The 22,210-nt window shown below is 32.7% G+C and overlaps 1 protein-coding gene across 1 annotated transcript in view; it reads right to left on the bottom strand.

Moving 5' to 3' along the window:
- Window positions 1-22,210, bottom strand: part of ZC3H13 (zinc finger CCCH-type containing 13) — a 71,684-nt gene that overhangs the window by 36,990 nt on the left and 12,484 nt on the right. Inside the window, exons 5-8 of the mRNA XM_004680144.2 lie at window positions 11,878-11,986; window positions 6,183-6,322; window positions 5,485-5,645; window positions 621-818 (exon numbers count right to left, since the gene is read on the bottom strand). Of these exons, the coding sequence (XP_004680201.1) occupies window positions 621-818; window positions 5,485-5,645; window positions 6,183-6,322; window positions 11,878-11,986 (608 nt within the window). The remainder of the gene's footprint in view (window positions 1-620; window positions 819-5,484; window positions 5,646-6,182; window positions 6,323-11,877; window positions 11,987-22,210) is intronic.

Genomic DNA, 22,210 nt, shown 5'->3' on the forward strand with positions numbered 1-22,210 from the left:
ACTGCACTGAGAAACTAAAGCCACTTCCGCATGAGTTCGATCCCCGCCTGCCCCGGAGGTGACCACATGGCGTGGCAGACCTCTCCTGACCCACCCGCTGCTCCCCTCAGCAGTGTGCTTCGTCGATCTGCCTGTTCTGCTCCCACTCTGTCTCTGGTGAATCCTCTCACCCTCCGCATCTCTGGCCTGTACCCCAGTTCTGTATGAATAAATAAATAAATCTTAAAAAAAAAAAAAATAGTCAAATCAATAGAACCAAAAAGAATGATGGTTATAAAGGACACAGGGAACTGGGAATGAATAAGGTGGTGAAAGAATGTCTAGTGGGTAGAACTTCAGATTTGCAGGATGGACAAGTTCTGGGACTAGGGGTCAGTTTCATGACCAAATAAATATGCTTAACATTGCTCAGTTATACTCTATGGCTTTTATCATAATTAAATTTTAGTACATTTTTAAAAGTTCATGCTTATTAAATTATCGAGAAATCAATGGAAATTATTAAAAACACATATAGAGTTTGAAAATACTAGAAAACCCCATTACAATAAAGGTTTAAAGCTTCTGATAATTTTTTAAATTCTACAAAAGTAGAACATAGTTAACATAAACCTACTTACCTGGGCTTCTCTCTTTTTTCTCTTTGTCTTTCAAAATCACGTCCTCTGTCCTTTCCATCTCTTGGTTTTTCTTCTATCCTGTCTTTTACTTTATATTTTTCTTTGTATTTCTTTCCCAGAGTAATATCTTCCTGCATAGGAGGAGGTGGACTAGGAGTACGAGGTCCTTTCTTTTTACTTTGGTTGCTTTTTGAACTCCTGGAGGTAACAGAAATCTATCATTAGAGGTCCAAATAATTTTAGAAAACAGGTTTAAAAAAAATTTTTTAATAGTATTATCCAAAAAAAGGGACAGGATTTCTTTCAATTACCTGCTCTTACTGTTTTGTATATTAGTAATCAATATCTAGAAATATACACATAAATGAATGTTAAAAAATACATATAAATGAATAAAGAAATTTACTTGTATCTTTTTTTAATTATTTTGAATGCTAGGTTTCTGAGAAAAGCTGAAAGTGAAGTAGGGAAGAGTATCACAAAATAAAACAACTCCTTGAACTGAGAGATTTTTTAGCTCATAAAGAAAAGTAGAGGGAGAAAGTAAAGATCATCTGTAATTCCACACCTGCCATAATCACTGTTAACACTATGGCTATGTGCCCACTCTTTTCCCTTGTCCTGTTTTCCATTCACTGTCTCTCCTCCCACGTGCACACACACTCCTATTATTTTAGAATATACATTTCTTGTGATTTCATAAAATTTTTGTTAATAGCTCTCTTTATATAATAAAAAACAGAGTTAGATAATTATTTCTGCAGACTATAGGATTTCCTTGACTAGATATGTTCTACAACTTCTTTAAACAATTCCATATTGATTTTTTAGGTGACTTTCCTCATTTAAAGAACATACAATTACATCACCTATAAATGAAATCCTACTAATTGTTAATAACATTCATTTTAAATCTTTGCATCTACATGAAATATAACCTCTTAAATTACAAAAGGTAGTCACCTAAAAGGTTAGAATTTTGTCTTTCACATTTAGTCTACTTAGGATTGATTACTGGATACAGATTAATTTCAACTGGCATTTGAGAGCACATTTTCTGTTTATGCAGGTAATCTAATTTTTTGGTAGTATGCTTATAAAACATTATTCTTGGAAATTAAAAATTTCTCTAAGATCAACATTTTAGTTTTCTTTTTAAAACTTTTTCTAGGACTCGGTGAATTATTCAACCTGAAATTTCAAATCTTATAACTCAGTTTCTTTAGTTTTTATTTTAGTTCTCCATTTTCATGTGTCCTGGATTTACCTGATAATCACTATTTCTTGGGCCCCTCCTCCATGTCTTACCATGTCTTACTTTTCTATCATTTCCACTTCGCCTTTTGCTTTCCCAGTAAATGTATCTTAAGATTTAGTAATTCTTTTAAATATCTCATTCTACTAATTCTGTATTTGGCAATCTATGTGCTACTTTCAGTTTAAAAATTATATTCTTCTAAAATATCTTTGTTTTACATTGTGTTTATTCTCATCATGCCAATACAATATGCTCTAAGTAGTACTACATTTATGAATTAGTTTATTATATTCGTTTCTATTTTCTACAACACTGAACACTCAAGTACTGAATTTTACAGTAGTCCTTTCTTTTCAAAACTTTCTAAGTATTCATTAGCTACTTATTTCACTGTGTAATATTTATAAATGACAACATAGGCCTAAATCTTATAACTTACTTCCTGTATCCCGAGTGTTCTAATTCTAAGGTTTATTAACTATAGAAATGTAACTGGAAATAACTACCTAAAATTTTCTGGTATGATGAAAAGTTAAAAATACAAAAGCAACTGGAAGCATTCAAAAAATTTAATTCTCTTAGTCCTTAACCCTGTTTCTTACTAAAGGTGGCGCTAACCACTTGGCAAGCCAGAAATTACAATATGACCAAGTCTGTTTTTCATCTTTGTTTTGCCAAAAACCAAACTAGCAGTAAATCTCACTGCATATTTGTGAGAAAACACAAACTTTTTGTGTGTCTAATGGACAAGTGATAGATACCTTCATGTTTGAATCATTTTCCACTTAAAAGCAACACTAATCAAATTAGTATCTGCATCAAAAGTATTACCTGTACTAGTACTATCTGTATCAAAAGTTATTTGAAATATTTTTTGACAAGAGTGTAAACTTCATGACACAAACTATATTTTCACCACACTGCCAGTACAGACTAATTAGGTATTGGCAAATTTCTGTCTTGTAAAAATTATTCAACCATATTGTCCAGTTTGGATTTTTTTTTGAAATTAGGCATGGCCAAGTGATTACTAACCCAAAGAATGTGAGTGGAAATGATGTACATAGCTTCTAGGCTTGACTAATAAGAGACTCTCATTCACAGGTAACTATAAGCCATACAGCTAAATTACTACTATTTGAGTCTAATACTCAAATTAACTGTTTTACTTGTATTATTTCATTTTCTGTGTGTCCTCAAAAACCCAAAGAGGTGGAGTCATGCTATATAAGGAACCTGGGTAACTAATGCTTAGCAAGCCCCTGTTAAACAGGGGCATTCATTTTGACTTTAGTTGAGTGAGAAATGAACTCTTGTTATGCTGAACTCATATGTTAGGATTAAGTCATTATAACAAAAAGATTACCCCAATATACTTAACAAAGTACAGAATTTCTTTACATTTACTTTCACAAATATATGTGATTGGAAAACACAATTATGTCAGACAGTTTTCAACAACCTTCTAAGGGACAAAGTGGTTTCTTGCATTCTAAAGTAAAGAATGTATTCAGCATTTAAAAAGTCAACTCTTTTTTTTTTTTAGTGGCACAGAAATAATTTCCTATGTAGACTGACAACTCAGTTATGTACTTCTATCCTTTTTAGGTCTTTTCTCGCCCCCCTACTTTTACCCCCACAACCCTTTCTTTAGAGTTGTTTCTGACACTGTTTCATACTTTATTTTTTTTTTTTTACAATTGCTATTTTAAAATTTTACTTAGTAAAAACTAAGAAACATTACAGATGGAAAGAACAGGTAATACACTTGCTGATTTGAACTCACAGTGTATCTTATTTAACAGCATAAAGTTTACTACTGGCTAGATCTAACAATAAATGTGAAATCAAACTGCCAATGAGTTCATTTTCTGCTTTGCATGTCTTAAGTTTGTTATCGACATAACATACTCTAGTTAAGATAAACTGAACTAAAGAAATGTTATATTCAATATTTTCTTGTACCTTCAATGTACTGTTTTCAGCTCCTTCTGCTTCTATAATTAAATTAATGGTGCATCTTAAAGTCAACAACATCTTAGAACAGAGGAAATATTATACTTTAGTTAATTCAACATGACTAACCATTCATGTTAAAGTCATCAAACATATTATTAATAAAGTTGTAAGAGGACAAAATGAAGCTAACCCTTTACCCAAATAGTTATTAAAATTCTAGTCAGATAACAAATTTCAAATATTTTATGATCTGTTAAGGAAATGAAAATGGATATTTAAGATCCACTGCTTTTGAGGGAAGGGAGTCTACTGGAATTAAGTGATAGTTATTTAACTTGGTAGCCAAGAGAATAAAGAACTGAGATAGATCACATCCCATTATACTTCAACTTCTTATCAATTTGCAGCATTTATTCAATCCCAGAAATAAATGAGATCATGTCATACTGATAAAGGGAAAAGAAACTGTGTTCAATAAAGAAAACTGGGAAAACTTAATGGAAAATCCAGTCTTGGAGCTAAACATTCAAATACTGAAGTGAAAGGACAGGAAGACTGGCAAAAAAAAAAAAAAAAAAATACAGAGAAGACTACGAAGATCTAAGTATGAATGTTATTCTAAAGAATCCAAATTTCAGTAAACAGTGGAAAATCACTGAGTGCTTTCAATGGAATAATAAGCTAATTAGAACTGTCTAATGTCTCATGAGTTTGCAGTGTATGATACTTGTGCATTTGTTTTACTTTCATGATATCGTGTGACGATTTCTCTCACTTCTATAAAACGAATGGGTTTGAGCAACTGAATGAAAATATTTATATATGGTGAAGTGAACACTATATAAAGTGAGTTCAGTTAGTAAAATGATATCATTATCTATGACAAAGGAGGAATATAGCCTCTAGAAGTTAGGAGACAAATCTGATTTTTATTATAATTCACAGAAGATTTGCCCATTAGATGTTGGGAAGATTTTAGTTTACCTTTTTACTTAAAACTAGTATTATGTGCTTTAATTAAAATAAAATTTAAGTCATAGAGTGACATTCAATCAAAAACACGATGTATCTTCAATTCATACATAAAACCATCTGTTTCAACTACAATTTTTCAGTATATTCATATCCAAGACATATATACACACTTGGAAAAAAAAAACCTAATCTCTTTTATCACTTTTACCAGAAGAGTATAAATACAAACATGAAAAAACTAAACTAATAAATGAATTGTCATTAAATTTTTTTCTATTACATAGACAATTAAAAAAGTGAGAAAACAAGTTTACAAATAGAAAGGTATAGCCAAGTTAAGTAGATGAAAATAAAATATATTGCAAAATCATAAGTACCATGAAAGTAAAATAAATGCACAAGTATAAACTGCAAATTCATGAGGGGTAGACAGGAAACATCAATTTGTGTTTTCTATTTGAAAAACTAAAAAGCTGAAGTATATGCAGATAGGACAGACATTTGTTTTTTCTTTTTTATTTAAACATTTACCCTCTCCATTATTTTAGAAGAAAAAAGCTTATATTAAATATGGAATGTATTAAAATACCCTTTTATTATCTACTAAGTAATTCCTTTGAACATCACTTTAGAAAAGACTTTCATTTTGGCACTTTTTATTACCCTACTGACCTCTGCTGGTCCAACAAAGGAGAAGATACTGTAGTAGTCTTTCTGTCCTTCTTGTTAGCTGAAGATGATGACTTAGGGCTTGATTTTCGCTTCGGAGATTTGCTAGACTTTCTTAAAGAAGGTGATGGAGATAATTTTGATCTAACAATTTCAGGTGAAACCTTTCAAAGGAATTCAGTACGATAATTTAGAAACATTTCCATTCACTGATGTTATAATTAGATGGTAAATCATGAGTTTTTTAAAACCACACCAGACTTTAAATACTAAGCCCTATCATAGCACTCTGTATGGATAATACTCTGACCCCTGCACCCATGCTTTTAACTGCCTGGCTAATTTAATTGTTCTAACAAAACAATAATATTAATAAAGGAAATAATATACTGAAATTTCAAAATATTCTCAAAAATACTGCAAGTTACATTCAAATAAACTGTATCTCTAATCATTAGAAAAGAAACAAGTATTTTATAGGTAGCACAGGTCTAAAAAACAGACACCCAGAAAGTCAAATCTCACTTTACATTAGCTGCAATAAAACTTAGTTTTGTTCATCTGTTTAGCAGCAAAAATATCTCCTTATTGTATTTACTCATCTTCTAATTTACTAATAATGTGAAGATTACTGGCAGAAGTTTATATACAGTAAGTTATCAATAAATTACTAACATAGTTCAATAAATCAAATCACATACCTCCTTTTTAATAATAATTTCTTCTCGCTTTTCCATGTTTTCTTGTTCCAGTTTCATTAATTCCCTCTGTATTTTCTGACGCTTCATTTCCAATGACAATTCATGAACATAATCATAATTAATATCTCCATTGTCAGAATCTTTAAAATAAAAACTAATTACTGTAAGAAATTACAATTATATAAAAAAACTAGTACTATTTTTCAACAAACTTAAATGATATTGTTTCACTAAAGTAAGACACTTTCACAATGAAAGAAACATACACTGTTTCTATAAAAGATTAAAGTCAATGGCTGATTTCAGGGCAAAAAATGAACAAAATCAGAAACCAAATACAGAATGGAACTCGAAAATAATTCCAAAATAATTTTATATACTCAGAAACAGTCATACCTTACAATTTAAAGTTATAATTACTTAATAACATGATTTTTTAAATTATCACATTATCAGGAAAATGCTGAGTGTTGTTGGAATGGTGAAAAATTTTAAATACAACAGAAAAGTACATAAGGAAAGGCTGACATTCTTTATAAAGAAGTCTTAGGAATTAAATGAAAAGAAGGCAAAAGGAACAAAGAAATCAAAAGAACTACAAATGAGGCCCTCCCTGGTGGCAGTTAAAAGCACAGCACTAAGAAACTAAAGCCACTTCAGCAAGAGTTCAATCCCTGCCTGCCCTGGAGGTGATCCATAGGGTGTGGCATACCTCTCCTGACCTGCTACTCTCCTGACCAGCCCGCTCAGCAGCATACTTCATCGATCTGCCCGTTCTGCTCCCTACTCTGTCTCTGGTGAATTCTCTCACTGCCCTAACACCTAGTTTTGTAGGCACAAATAAATCTTTAAAAAAAAAAAAATTGCAAATGATATGTAAGTATGCCTTTTTTCATGTATTAAACAGCCATACCACTTCCCCAATTATAATACCGGTTTTTGTAAAGGTACAAGGAGAAGGTATGTTTATTTTCTAGTGGTAGCAGCATAAACTAGTATGTCTATACAAGGAAATAATTTGCCAAGATGGGTAAAGGCCTTAAGAACATTCACATCCTTTAGTAAAATAATTTCACTTCTAGTAATTTATCAAATGAAAATAATCATAGATATTTACATTCTTATCTACAACAGTATAATGTGTAAGACTTAAAAACAATTTGAGCACTTCCATTTATCTTTAATATATATACTCACTAAATTAAATTTCAGTATTAACCAATTCTTAAGAATAAACAAAGTAAAACATGAAAGTCCCATTATAGTCCTCCTGTTTCCTGTCTTACTGCAGGAATAATAATAGTAATAGTTTATTATGCTTAGAAATAAGCATTCATGTTTCTTCCCTTTATAATGGGGCAAAAGCTGCCCACATGGTCTTAAAGAAAGAGCCTGCATGTCATACATAAAGGTTGATAGCCACCATCATGTTAAACTCTACAAAGCACTTCATCATAGAAACATATAAATATAATTTATTTAACCACTTACTTTTGATAAGACACTTAAGATTGTTTTTATAAACCAAATTTCAACGAACAATTTGTTAACTGCATTGGTTCACAAATGCAAATATTTCTTTAGGACAGATTTCTCAAACTAAATTTAGTGGACAAGCGGTAATTTTTAATCCTGTTGAATTACATTCCAAAACAGCTTTAGCAATGTAAACTTTTGATAGCACTAATATTTTTCATTTGTGCCAAGTTGACAGCTGAAAAATGCTATCTCTTTTATTTTCTTGATATTTCCCTATAATAAGCCGGAGCATTTATTGATCATTTCAATTTCTTCTGTGAATTATCCAACTATCTTTTCTTGCCCGTTTTTGAAATAGACTATCTTTTTCTGACATATCTGTAAAAGTTCATTATGTATGTGTATGTTTAATAGTATATGTGTATATATATCATACAAGTGTGTACACATATAAACACACACATATACATATAATACTATATATGTTTACATGGTATTTTTACTGTATACTCACATGTGCTCCACATGTCAAATATGTCTATCAACCTATTTTTAACGTATATTTACTTATACAGAAATATTAAAATTTTATACAATCTAGTCTTTTACAGATTCAGGGTTCTACATTTGATTTTTAAAGGCTATACCCACCTTCAAGATAACTGATCCTTAACAAATGAGCAATGTCTAAGGAATCAAAGACAGAGCTATGTGGAGGGAGACTAGAAATATGGGGAGCAACCACATAATTAGAAGTTCTATAAGCACAGTTAGAATTTGTACTTGTACATGATCTTGAAGGCAATGGGAAATCAGAAAATTTTACACAGGGAAAAGAAATGAACCAACTTTCTTCAAAGGGTATTCTGCAACACACAAAGTAGTAGAAGACACATGCAATATGTCTAATAAAGATCTTATAGCCAAAATATATACAGAAATGTCACCACAATAAAAGAATTGGCAACAACTTGGAGTAGACAGTTTGCAAACTGATTGTACAATGGTCACCAAACATGAATAAATTCTCAACTTCGTAAGATATTAGGAAATGCATAGTAACAGCACCTTACTCCTATTTGCCCCAAAGTAGAAATTACTCATTTATCAACAAAAGAATGGATATTATGCAGTAAGTTATAATCAAGTATTATATAGCAGTAAGTAAATGAACTACAACTATGTGCAATAACAAGTATTTTTAAGTCACACCCACATAGCATACCTGCTATGAATTCCATTTACATAGAATTCAAAACTGAAAAAACTAATCAATGATATTAAAAATCAGATCAATTGTTTACCTTTAAGTAGTAGAGGCTGGGTGACAGTGACTGGAAAGGGAACACACGAGGGCTTGCATAATAGTAACTGTTTTTTTACTGAGTTGTTTGCTAGTTATGCAGATCTATTTCAGTTTGTGAAAGTTACGATTCATGCACATGAATTATACATTCCTCTGTAGTATATTATATTTTAGTGAATACACAAAACACTTCAGCACCTTTTAAAAAGATAATCCTAGCTTTCAAGTGGAAGACAAAGTGCTAAGACTATATATAAGCAAGTCATGAGATTAAGTGCTTTATTAATAGAGTATTTATAAAGTAAATCTTAAGAAAAGAATTATGTATAGTAATACAGAGAAGTGGATGGTACAGAAAGCAATTCAGTAGCTAGAAATGCCAGAACTCTGTAAATGTGTACATGGAAGGAAAGAAGGGGTATCAATGATGACCCTGCCTTTTAGGAACACAGTCAGCATACAAAACTCAGGGAGATACAAAACTCAGGGAGAGATAGCCAACTGAAAATGCTTCAATTTCTAGAGCTCAACCTGAGAGCTCTGGTTATCAGTCATTGATACAGAGATATTAATGGTGTTCAGAGGACAAATTCAAAGTAGGAAGGAGACTAACAACAGGAAGGCAAGCAGAAGTCTTAGAAGATAAGTGATTTCTCAGAGTAGTTTGAGGACTCTCGGGAGTCCCTGAACAAATTTTGGGAGCTCCAGAAGATTAAAAGTGTTTCTGAAATATGTTGTTTGTCTGGTTTAATCATCCTCTCATGAGTATAGACTAGTGCTTACAGAACAAAACATGAAGCAAATATGAAAATATAGATGTGTGCTACTCAAGTTGGACATAAGCAAAACATGGGTGACTTAGTGATGGGAAACCCGCGGGGATTACAATTGAAAAAAAATATGTACAAAATCATGTAAAAATAAACTGTTATAAATTAAAAAAATAAAGTTGGATTGTCTGCAAAATAAAAAAAAATAAGCAAAAACATGAAAAAACATTGCCAATGCCCCATAATATTTACTTCTGACTTGCAGAACAGTTATTTTTCATAAGTACATGTTGGGCTTATTATTGTAATTGTTAAACAAATCAACAGACACTGAAAACATATCTCAATTTCTAATAAACTACTGGAACAGATAATCCTCAAAGACAGAAGTTCTTTGGGGGGATCTTTAAAAAAAAAAAAAAACAAAAAAAGTCCTGAGACCAAGAATTTTAGAAATACTATTTTTTTCTGGACTTTGCTAAATAATTATCTACTGTAGATGGAAAATGCAGAAGTTATGTCTATTAAACCAGTTTAGTGTATCTTTTAATTAAAGTGACTAATTACCAAGCTTCAACATTCCATCAAAAGGTAATTTTTAAACCACAGATTTACAATGGCCAAAACCTGAGAGTTGAAATCAAGTGAAAAACATAAGAAATGGCCAGGTGAATATTTTGTATGTGAAAGTATTAAAAACATTTAATCACCCTTTAAAATATGTTCTTATACAAAAGGCTCTTGTAATAAGATAATTTTGACAAGTGTAAAGTCTTGAGGATCAACATATGTGGAATAGACAGAATATAAAGTGTGTATAGGAAAATGAAGAGTGAACAGTAAGGCAGAAAACTCAAAGAATGACAGAAGAAAGTCAAAGGAATAGTTAGGGACTCTTGGAATGTATATGCTGCAGAAAGGTTACAGAACAGAGAAACAAGTCCATTTATGTTTAATAAACGAAAAGGAAGGTTTTAAGTGACACTGAATAACAATTTTAATAGAATTTGAGCCAGACGATTAAGTAGAAGGTGTAGATAGTAAGATACAGAATTCCTTTAAGAATTTAGTTGCAAAGGGTGATAAGTAGATTGATGGTTTAAATATGGGAAGAAAAAAAATATGTCAAGATAAATGTTAAAGGTATAAAAGAAAATGTATAGTGAATGAACAAAACTGTAAAGATGGAAATCAGATCCAGAATATAGAGGAAGAGAACCTCATCCAGCAGGAAGGAAATTTACACAGAACAAATGGGAAGTAAAATCAGTTAGGTGTAAATAAAATGTTAATTTCAGGTGTGGTGGCAGAAATTGAGGCAGTTTATGGATGAGGAGTTTCAGCATCTCTACACAGTAGAAAGAAAGGGAGAAACGAAGGGACTGACTATATTTTTTTTTTTTTAAAGATTTATTTTATTTGTACATACAGAACTGGGGTACAGGCCAGAGGCTCAGGGGCGGCGAGAGGCTTCACCAGAGACAGAGTGGGGAGCAGAACAGGCAGATCGAGGAAGCACACTGCTGAGGGGAGCAGCGGGCGGGTCAGGAGAGGTCTGCCACGCCATGTGGTCACCTCCGGGGCAGGCGGGAATCGAACTCATGTGGAAGTGGCTTTTAGCTTTTCAGTGCAGTGCTTTAACCCGCTGCGCCACCAGGGAGGGCCGGGACTGACTATATTTAAGGGGAGGATTTGACTACTATGAAAGAGGAGAAAATTAACTTAGGTTTTTTAAAAAATTCTGTTATTTTCAGCAATTTCCATGGATTATTATAAAGTGAATAGGGAATTTTTAAAGTACCCAAATATATTTCAGAATTTTTTAATAAAAAATTGAAATAAAAAGACATCTGCCTAGTTAAGTTAATCCTTCAGTATTGATGAATGGTTAGCAACTACCCATCTTGAATAATCAAGATTTGTAATGCTGTATTTTTAAGAGTTGGGACAGCATTAAATAGTTCCCTTAGTCATCGTGCTGCTACTATGCCTCATTTTCTCCCTTACTATTCAATAAGATGAAAACAAGTCAATAAGACAATTCTCAACAGTAAAATCTAGATTGAAAATGTTTTAAGTTCACATCTCTATAAACTGAATAATTAATAAGGTGAACAGAAACAAAAATCTAAAAACTCACCATCTCTATTGGTTTCCCATTCTACATTTTCTTCTTCACTTTCTGGAGTCCTCTCCTTAGTGATTTTTATGTCTTCTTTTTCCCTATGTCTCCCTCTTGAAGATTCTTTCTAAAAAGTACACACAGACACACATAACTGTTACCATTATTTGAAAAAACTATGAGGTTTTCACTGTTACAGATCATTTCTAACATGATTGATCTGCCAGTTTGTAAGTAATCATTTACCACTAAAACAGAAGTGACAAGTTCTAGAGAAGCACCACAATAAAGAGCTTATGCTCTAATCCATTTTCCTAAAAATGTTACTTGGTAAGTATAAGGAGTACCTGAAACTTAAAAATACACAATGTAAACCAAATACTTTAGAGGCATTTGATAGTCTATTAAATACTACATTTATATGTGAAAAACCACAGTGAAATAGTTTTAAATGTATAAAACAACAATGGAGTTTGGAAGTGACTAATGAATGACTAATAAAGGGCGGCATCATTCACAATCCTCTCAAAACTGCTGGTCTAACATTTATCAAATAACATTGCTGCATTTTTCCTACAGACAGATCCAAACACATTTAATTGTATTACTGCTTAAAAAAAAAAAAATCCCCCACTTGATGAAACCAAAATGGTAGCTGTAATAGAAAATTAGTCTTTAGATGGCCATGAAAAATCAGTTGTTTGTTATTCCAGTGGAATAGTAGTCTATAGACAAAATGGGACAATACTATAACTTATATAGTTATATATAATATATATAACATATAACATATATATGTAACTTATATAGCTTATAACAGTCTATTACCTAAATACTACAAACCACAGTTTATTTAGTAAGAAGATAATGTAACCAGTGTCACATAATTTGTATTTTACACCAGAGTATTTCACTCTATTAATGCACTAATCCACAAGAATATTACATGCTGAAAATTCTTTCTGAACATTACCAGACATGAAATATGACTGCTTAAAATATAAATTAATTTAATTCAAAGCCTTCCCTCTCCTCCCATTAAAAGAACACTAGTACATATAATTTTCCCTAAATTTAAGTATGAATTCATGTTGAAAGAATTAGTAACAGGCATACAACACAAACTAGACTGACAAATCATTTAAAGATTATACAAGAGTAGAAATAGCCATGGAAAAATGGTGTATGGTCAAAAAAAAAAAAGAGAAAGAAAAAGAAGAAAAATAAGACAAATGAGCTCTTATTTATACAAAAGACAAAAGGTAAAAAAGAAATAAAACTTATTTTCATTCTTCAAATGAATTCTGTGTATCATTACTGAAAAACTATTTTATATTCCATATACACACTGAATGTTTTATAGATTAAACTCAGTATAAATATAAACCAGTACACAACAATATAAACCAGTACACAACAGATCAAAAATTTATAGAAAACTCACCTTCAAATTACTCCTATATTATTCTACTAAAGCATCATGAAACCTGAAGCTACAAACTTAGTACTAATGCTGCAAAAACCAAAATCTGCAACAGATTTTTAATAGCTTCAGAAGCAGAAATGTCAGCTCTCATTCTTAATTTGTTTAAATATTCCTTAACATTTACTCCATATACTTGAATTATATAACTTGAGTAGTTATTTTTTTATAACAGTTTATTTTTACATCATTTTGTACATTTTTTTTTCATCTCAATTGTAATCCCCGTGGGTTTCCCATCACCATGTCACCCGTGTGCCATCACCAAAATCCCGTGCACTTCCCCCCCTCCCCCGCCCCGTTTTTGATCCCCATTCCACCCCCGCAAAATGTCTCTGGTATATGGTTGTTCATTATTTTTGTTATTTTCTCGCCTGGTCCATTATACTCCTGCTATGAGTAGTCTATTTTTTTAATCGAACTGATGCTATCCTCAGGAGCTTATAACCTCAGGTTGTTTTAATGTCCTATTTTCTCATTTCTCCACTTCAATACTGTAATTTGTCTATCATGTCATTTATTTGTCAGTTATTTTCTCCTTTCTCTTATCATACTCAAATAAAAAGGGGTCTAGAATTACTTGTCTCATGTACCATGTCTTCTATTTCACCATCCTATATAACTTCAATAGAATTGCTGGCCATCTTACTTCTCTTAAAAGCAACTGTATTATTTAGAAGCATATCCAATGACAATTACATATTCTAAAGTAATCACCACCCTGGAATATGTACATGTTGAATATAAAATTTTTAACCAATACACTAGGGACAAGGTATTTTAAGAATGTGGAATGTGTTTGGATTCTCAGTCACTACTGATTTCATTGTTGCCTCACACACATTATATTTTTTCCTGGGATTCCAAGCATATGTACACTAGATTTTCCCCACATTTTTAAATCCCTTTACCACTTCTATAACCTTGTCTTACTGTACTATATTCTGGATAAATTCTTCAGTTCCACCTTCTCAATTCACCAATTCTCTTTACAGCTATGCTCCCAGCTTAGTCTGATTATAGTTTTAAAAGTCTCAAAGTCAGCACCAGTTTTCATGTGCTATTAAATTCTTTTTTATTATCAATTTTGCATTCTTGAGAAAGCAGCATTACATTCAACGTGTCTGTCGCCACTTATGCAAGACCTTTTATAGTAGTGGGACATTCAAGAATACAGAGCGAATAAATAGTGCTAAGAGGAAGTACCATTAGTTCTTGAACAATCTTATCAAAGTTGGCCTACTTTTTTAAAATATAAAGTTCAATTCCCCTTGGACTTATCTACAACTATTGTCAGGTCAACTATGCCATACTTGTGACAGCTTTTGCCTGAGATCACGTTTATAACACTAACATGGGTTTTTGCTTGAATGACTGGGAGGAGTACTGATATGTATTTGATGAGACAAAGATGAAAAGAGGGAAAAATCTACTACTACCTCTTCCATTCATTATCATATATATTTTCACCCCTTAAACGGAATTTCCTTATATCTTTCCATAATCACTTGCAGAAACTTCCTTTGAAATTGATAAAAAATATAACAAAACATAAGTCAAAGACTCAATTATTTAATGACATTACCCTTTTACTAATATCCATTTTAACATAGCTATATAAATTTTACCATCACTAGTCTAAATATGTTACTCATAGTAATAAAGCCAAAATCAGTTTCACATGGGAATTTTTCTAAACCTCTAAAAACTGGAACAGCAATACCACTTAAATATTCCAAAGTAAAACACTTGTTATTGGATGGTATTTGGGCTACCGGCAAAGCACTACAGAGTTATTTGAAAGTAGACTTGAGTCAGTTGTAAATGTAAACTGGAAACTCGATGGCAATCATTAAAAATAACACGTACAACTCAGAGAGAAGAGAACAGACTAAAAATGTTCAAATTACAGGAAGCAAAAAACAGTGGAGGACCAAAAAAAAGGGAGGGGGGCAACACATAAAGAATAGGCACACAGTATTCATTTACCAGCATCAATTTACTCAAAGCACGGATTAAAAACCCAGAGATTATTGAAATGGATTAAGAAACTAACTTTATCTGACTATAAAGACACATATATTAGAAGTAAAAGGATGAAGAAAAATATTAAGCAAATAAAAGAGAGAGTAGTTACATTAATTTCAGACAGAGCGGACTTCACAAGAAGGAAAGTTACCAAGGACAACAAGAGAGTATTAAATATGGAGGTAAAAATGATAACTAAGTTAAAAAGTCACAATCCATTATTCAAACTGCAGCCTTCAGAACCCTCTATCAGAAGTGGATAGATTCAGCAGGCAGAAAATCAGTAAGAATATAGTTTCATCAAATCAACTGGATATAACTATCACCCACAGACTACTTCATTCAATGACAGAATAAACATTCTTTTCATGCTCACATGGAGCATTCAACAAGATAGATCACATGCTGGGTCACAAAAATACGCTTTTAAAACTGACCACAATGCAATTAAACTAGCAACCAGTAACAAAAGAACACTGAAAGGTCCCAACATATAGAGAGATTAAACAATACAATTCTAATTAACTTATAGATCAAAGAAGAAACCTCAAGAGCAATATTTAAAATATTACAGAATAAATGAAAACATTACAATTTTCAGGATGCAGCATTAAATGCATATAATGTAGTGGGAAAATAAAAATCAAATTTCAAAAATGTAAGCCACAGGGCAAGTCTCAATGCTATCAAGCTATGGCCAGACACTGCAGCATGAGCTGGATCCTATGCCAGGGAGCTAAACCACATGGTGCAGCTGACCTCTCCTGTCCTGCCTGCTGCTCCCATTAGCTTTCTATTTCAGTCAATCCTCCTGCTCTGCTTTCCACTGTCTCTGGTGAATCCTGTAAATCCCCACATTCATGGCCTACAACACCGTGCTTGTATGCATAAATAAATCTTTAAAAACAAAAGCCACCACCTTAGAAATAAAGCTAATTAAATCTAAAGTATCTAGAAGAATAAAATTATAGCAAAAATAAGTACGAAATGAATGAAAACAGAAAACTGAATGAAACCAAAAGCTAACTCTGACTAGGCCTGTATTTGCTAGATAAATTGAATAATTAATAACCTTTGAAAATAGAAAGTACCTGGCTCAGATGTATGAATTCATGATAAAATTCACTCATGAATGAATCACAACTATTTAACAAAGACATTACTGTATCAATTCTCTATACTCTTTCAGATGAGAAATGCATATGGAATGCTTCCTGACTCATTCAGGATAAATGCATAATATAATGACCTTACACTTTTAGACTTACTTCATGTCTCTCATGAACACAGATGCAAAAATCCTGAATAAAATGCTAAGTTAAATTCAACAATGTATAAAAGAATTATACACTACAATCAAAAGGGTTTTATCCCAGTATACAAATCTGTTTCGATATTTGAAAATTAATACCATCATGTCAACAAATAAAAGAACTCTCATGATCCTACCAATATACACACAGAAAAAGCACTTGACAAACTCCAATACACATTCACAATAAAACCTCTTGGTGAACTATAAACAGGTGAGTTTCCTCAACTTGATAAAGAATGGCTACAGAAACCTACAAATAACAAAATACTTAATGGTGAGAAACCGAAACATCAGGAACAAAGTAAAGATGTTCCCTCTCGTCATTGATTTTCAACATTGTACTGGGTAAATTTGCAAAAGCAATTTTAAAAAAGTAAATAAAAGCACCCTTCAATTTAAATACATAGTCATAAATGTAACAAAATATTTATAAAATCTCTAAGAAAATTACAAGACTCAGATGAAAGAAAAACCAAAGATTAAAAAGATTCCATGTTTACGCATAGGAAGACACAATTTGTCATGGCATCATTCTTCCCAACCAAACCTATACATTCATTGTATTCCCAATTAAATTCCAAAAATTAAATCTGGGTATTAGCAAACTGATTCTAAAGTTTGTATAGGGAGGCAAAAGACCCAGAACAGATTAAGACAATATTCAAGCACTCAGTACAAATTTGGAGGTCTGGCACTACACAAAGTCAAGTTTAACTAATAAAACTACAATAACAAATACAGTGAAAGCACAAATAATGAAAAACCCAGGAAAAAAAACTACATGAAGGTAACTAACCTTTGACAAAGGACTTTTCAACAAATGGTGTTAAAAGTGAATGAATATCCAAATGTCAAAAGAAAAAAAAAAACCACTAGACACAAGCCTTCATAAAAAATCTACTCAAAATAGATTACAAACACAAGTGTAAAATTCAAAACTAAAAAATGTGCAAGAGATAACAAAATATCTAAATGACTATAATTTTTTAAAATTTTATAATAGCTTATTTTTACATATTTTTGTGCATTTTTTCCATCTCAGTTGCAATCCCCTTGGGCTTCCCATCACCAAATCACCCATGTGCCATCACCACAGTCGAGTGTACTTCCCTCCCCCTGCTGTTTTTGATCCCATTCTCCATTCCACCTCCACAAAATGTCTCTGGTCTATAGCTGTTCATTATTATCATTATTTTCTCTCCTGTTCCATTACATTCCTGCTATGAGAGAAACCATCCGGTATTTTCCCTTTTCTTTCTAGCTTACTTCACTCAGCATGATCGATTCCAGCTCCATCCATGTTGCTGCAAAAGACAAGTGTTTCTTTTTTTTTTGGTTGCTGAGTAATATTCCATTCTGTATATGTACCACATCTTTTTAATCCAGTCATCCATTTTTGGGCATTTGGGCTGTTTCCATGTCTTTCCATTTGTGAAAAAAGCAACAATAAACATGAGGGTGCAGGTATCTCTTTGAATCAGTGTTTTTGTGTCTTCTGAGTAGATACCTAGGAGTGGGATTGCAGGGTCGTAGGGAAGCTCCATGTTTAGCAGTCTGAGGAACCTCCAAACAGTTTTCCATAGTGGTTGTACTAGTTTGCATTTCCACCAGCAGTGCAGGAGAGTTCCTTTTTCACCACATCCTCGCCAACATTTGTTGTTGCTAGTTGTCTGAAGATGTGCCTAAATGACTACGATTTTTTTTTTTTAAGATTTATTTATGCATACAGAACTGGGCTATAGGCCAGAGGTCCGTCAGTATGGGGGGAGGAGAGGGTGAGAGGACTCACCAGAGACAGAGTGGGGAGCAGAACAGGCCTACTGACAAAGTACACTGCTGAGGGCAGCAGTGGGAAGGTCAGGAGAGGTCTGCTGTGCCATGTGGGTCACCTCCTGGGCGGGGATCAAACTCGTGCTAACGTGGCTTTAGTTTCTTCTTAGTGCTGTGCTTCAGCCCACTGTGCCACCAGGGAGGTCCCTAAACAACTAGAATTTTTTAGGAAAAATATCAAAGGCACAATCCATGATGAAGTGGTCTTCATTAAAACTATAAACTACTATTCTATGAATGATACTGTCCAGAGAATAAGACAAACCACATCTGAGGAAAAATATCTGCAAAAAGACACACCTGATAAAAGATTATACCTAAAATACACAAAGAAGCCTAAAATTCAGTAATAAGAAACCACCAGCCTGATTATAAAATGGGCAAAAGTTCTGAATAAAACCTTACCAAAGATGTACAGGTGGCAAATAATATATAAAAACATGATTAACATGTCATCACAGAAATGCCAATAAAGTTATAATTAAATACTCCGACACACCAATTACCATAGTCAAAATCTGGAACATTAATATCAGAAGTTAGTGGAGACTCAGAACAAGAACTTGATATGTAACCAAAAGAGGTAAAAACGCATCCATACAAAAAACAACACGTGGATGTTTATAACAGTTTTACGATAACCGCCTCAACTTGGAAGCAATCCGAATGTACTTCAATAAATAGTGGTACATCAGATATTGAAGTATTATTCTGCATTAAAAAAAAAAAAGACCCATCACACTATAAACAAGCATGGCAGAATCTTAAATAATTTATGACTAAGTGAGGTAAGTCAACCGAAAAGGACTACATAGTATAATTCTAACTGAATGGCAATTCTGGAAAAGGTGAAAGTGGGCACATTAAAAGGACCCAGTGGTTACCAGCAGATATGGGAGAGGAAAAGATTAACGGGGACAGAGGATTTTTAAGGTAGTGGAACTATTCCATATTATACTATAATGGTGGACACATGTCATTGTACATCTGCCCAATCGCACAGAATGTGTATCACCAACAGTAAATTCTAATATAAACTATGGAATGATGTGTCAATGTAGGGTCACAGATTTTAAGAAAAAGTTACCAGATTTGAATGATGCAGAGAAGAACTAGGAATACATAAACATTTACCTTTGACAATTCCATTATACAAATTTATTTAGCCCTAAGATATGCTGAAAAATACTTTAAATGCACAAAGCTATTAACTGTAGTTCTATATGCAGTAAAGAAAGATGGAAACACCCTAAATGCTTGGCATTCAAAGAGCGGCCAAATGATGTATGGTACATTCACACAATGAAGTACTATGTAAATATAAAAAAGGCATAAAAAATACCTCTGCATATTATTCTTAATGGCCTTGTGGATATATTGTTCTACAAAGAAGCAAAAATCAGAAAAAATGTATACATAGTGTGCTACTCTTTCTAAAAAATATACCTCTACATAAATACTAATTTGTTCATATATACACACACATTCAAGAACACATATATGTATGTGTGCATATATACAATTGACGCTTGAACAACACACCTTTGAACTGTGTAGATCCACGTATATGCAGATTTTTTCAAACTTTCCTCTTCCTCCTCCTCTTTCTACTCAACGTGAAGGTGATGAGGACGAAGACCTTTATAAAATACATTTGATTTTCATGACATTTTCTTTTCTCAGTTTACCTGACTGTAAGAATACAGTGTATACCATAAAAAATAAATGTGTATCAACTGTTTATGCTATCAGTCAACAGCAGGCTACTAAGAGTTAAATTATGTCAAAGCCAAAAGTTATGCCTGTATTTTTAACTTTACAGGATTGGCACCTTAACCTTCATGTTGTTCAAGTGTCTACTGTATCTATATGTACTTATCTAAAGATATAAAAAAATCTCTAAAACATAGCAAAATGAAATCAGTCAACCTAACCATTTAACAACTGTGTGATTTAACCACAAAAAAATTGCTTCACATTGTTTAAAATACAGTAACTTGATTATATAGACCTAACAGACTCAAAAACTGATTTACCTAAGAACTACACAGAGAATCTCAAATTGTTCTCCACAATCTCAGTAACATGTTTTTATTAATACTACTGTTTATTACTCTGGAATTATTAAACTTAAGTTCATGCAAATGAGTAACATTAACAGAAACAAACTTTCAGTCTAAGAGAAAAGTGATATATCTATGAAATATAAAAATCAAAAGTCCTGCAATTCTAAATCTGAAGTATTTGAACTCATGTTTGTATGCTTTTACAGAGAAGATACAACTGAATTTCCTAAGCATGCCCAACAAAAAATCCTAAAAGCAATGACTAATCTATAGGCAATAAACATCTACGTAATGGTCTTATAATGCCACCTCCCATTAAAGATATCGGGGTAGGGGGAAACAGCTGATTACAAGTAAAGTGTATCAGATATACACAGTAAGCTGGGAACATATTAACAGAAATGAAAAGACTATCAAAAACTATTGAGGTTATGTCAAAGCAACACAGAAAGAAACCACAATGAAAAGGGATGTCACACAGACAAAATATTTGCAATACATATTATCTTACAAAGGACTGGTATTCAGAACACATTAAAAACCACAATCTGTCCTAAGACAAAAAGGTTACTTTGTAGTAAAAACTTCCCAATAAACAGTGACAAGATGCTCAACATCACTAATCTTAAATTAAAAATCAGCATATACCCACTAGAATGACTAAAATGAAAAAGACTAAGATTTAGCAAGAATAGAGAAAATGAAACTCACACAATGGATGAAAAGGTAAAATGGAACCACCACTTTAGAAAACTGTTTAGTAATGTTTATAATTAATAACTATACATATCACCCAGCAATTCTATTGCAAAGTACTTATCCACAAAAAGCATGTCCACACAGGCCCTCCCTGGTGGTGCAGCGGGTTAAAACACAGCACTGAGAATCTAAAGCTGCTTCTGCATGAGTTCAATTCCCGCCTGCACCAGAGGTGACCACATGGTATGGCAGACCTCTTCTGACCCGCCCACTGCTCCCCTCAGCAGTGTACTTCGTTGATCTGCCTGTTCTGTTCCCCACTCTGTCTCTGGTGAAGCCTCTCACCACCCCTGAGCCTCTGGCCTGTACCCCAATTCTGTATGCACAAATAAATAAATCTTTAAAAGAAAAAAAAAAAAGCATGTCCACACAAAGTGTTCATTGCAGCTTTATTTGTAATAGCCAAAACTATAAACAATCCTGATGTTTGTCAACTGGGAAATGGGTAACAAAGTTTTTACAGCCATATAACACCAGTCATCAATAAAAGGAACTGACAGGAGTCACAATATGGCTGAATCCCGAAACGATTTTTGGAATTGTATCACAATAAAGTTAGTTTTTATAAAAAGATCTCGGTCAAGATCTATTCAAGAGTTACCACAAGGTAAGGAAAGGGCATTTGAGAGAAAAAAAATTGTGGTAATGAATGAGAGTTGGAAAGGTAAGAATTCGTATTTAGCTCAAATATAAATACAGGTGGTTATTAGAAATATGTATATTAAATAAATATTAATATTTCCATTATATACCAGTTAACGTATATATGTTTATGTCTTTGTTCAGTCAGCAAAGCCCAAAAGAAATGACAGCCTATCAAGAGCAAGCACACCTAACACCCTGTATCTCTCTCTCAATATCCCCCACGCC

This window comes from Condylura cristata, unplaced genomic scaffold, assembly GCF_000260355.1.
Source record: "Condylura cristata isolate star-nosed mole 26May11 unplaced genomic scaffold, ConCri1.0 scaffold00010, whole genome shotgun sequence".
Classification (NCBI taxonomy): Eukaryota; Metazoa; Chordata; class Mammalia; order Eulipotyphla; family Talpidae; genus Condylura; species Condylura cristata.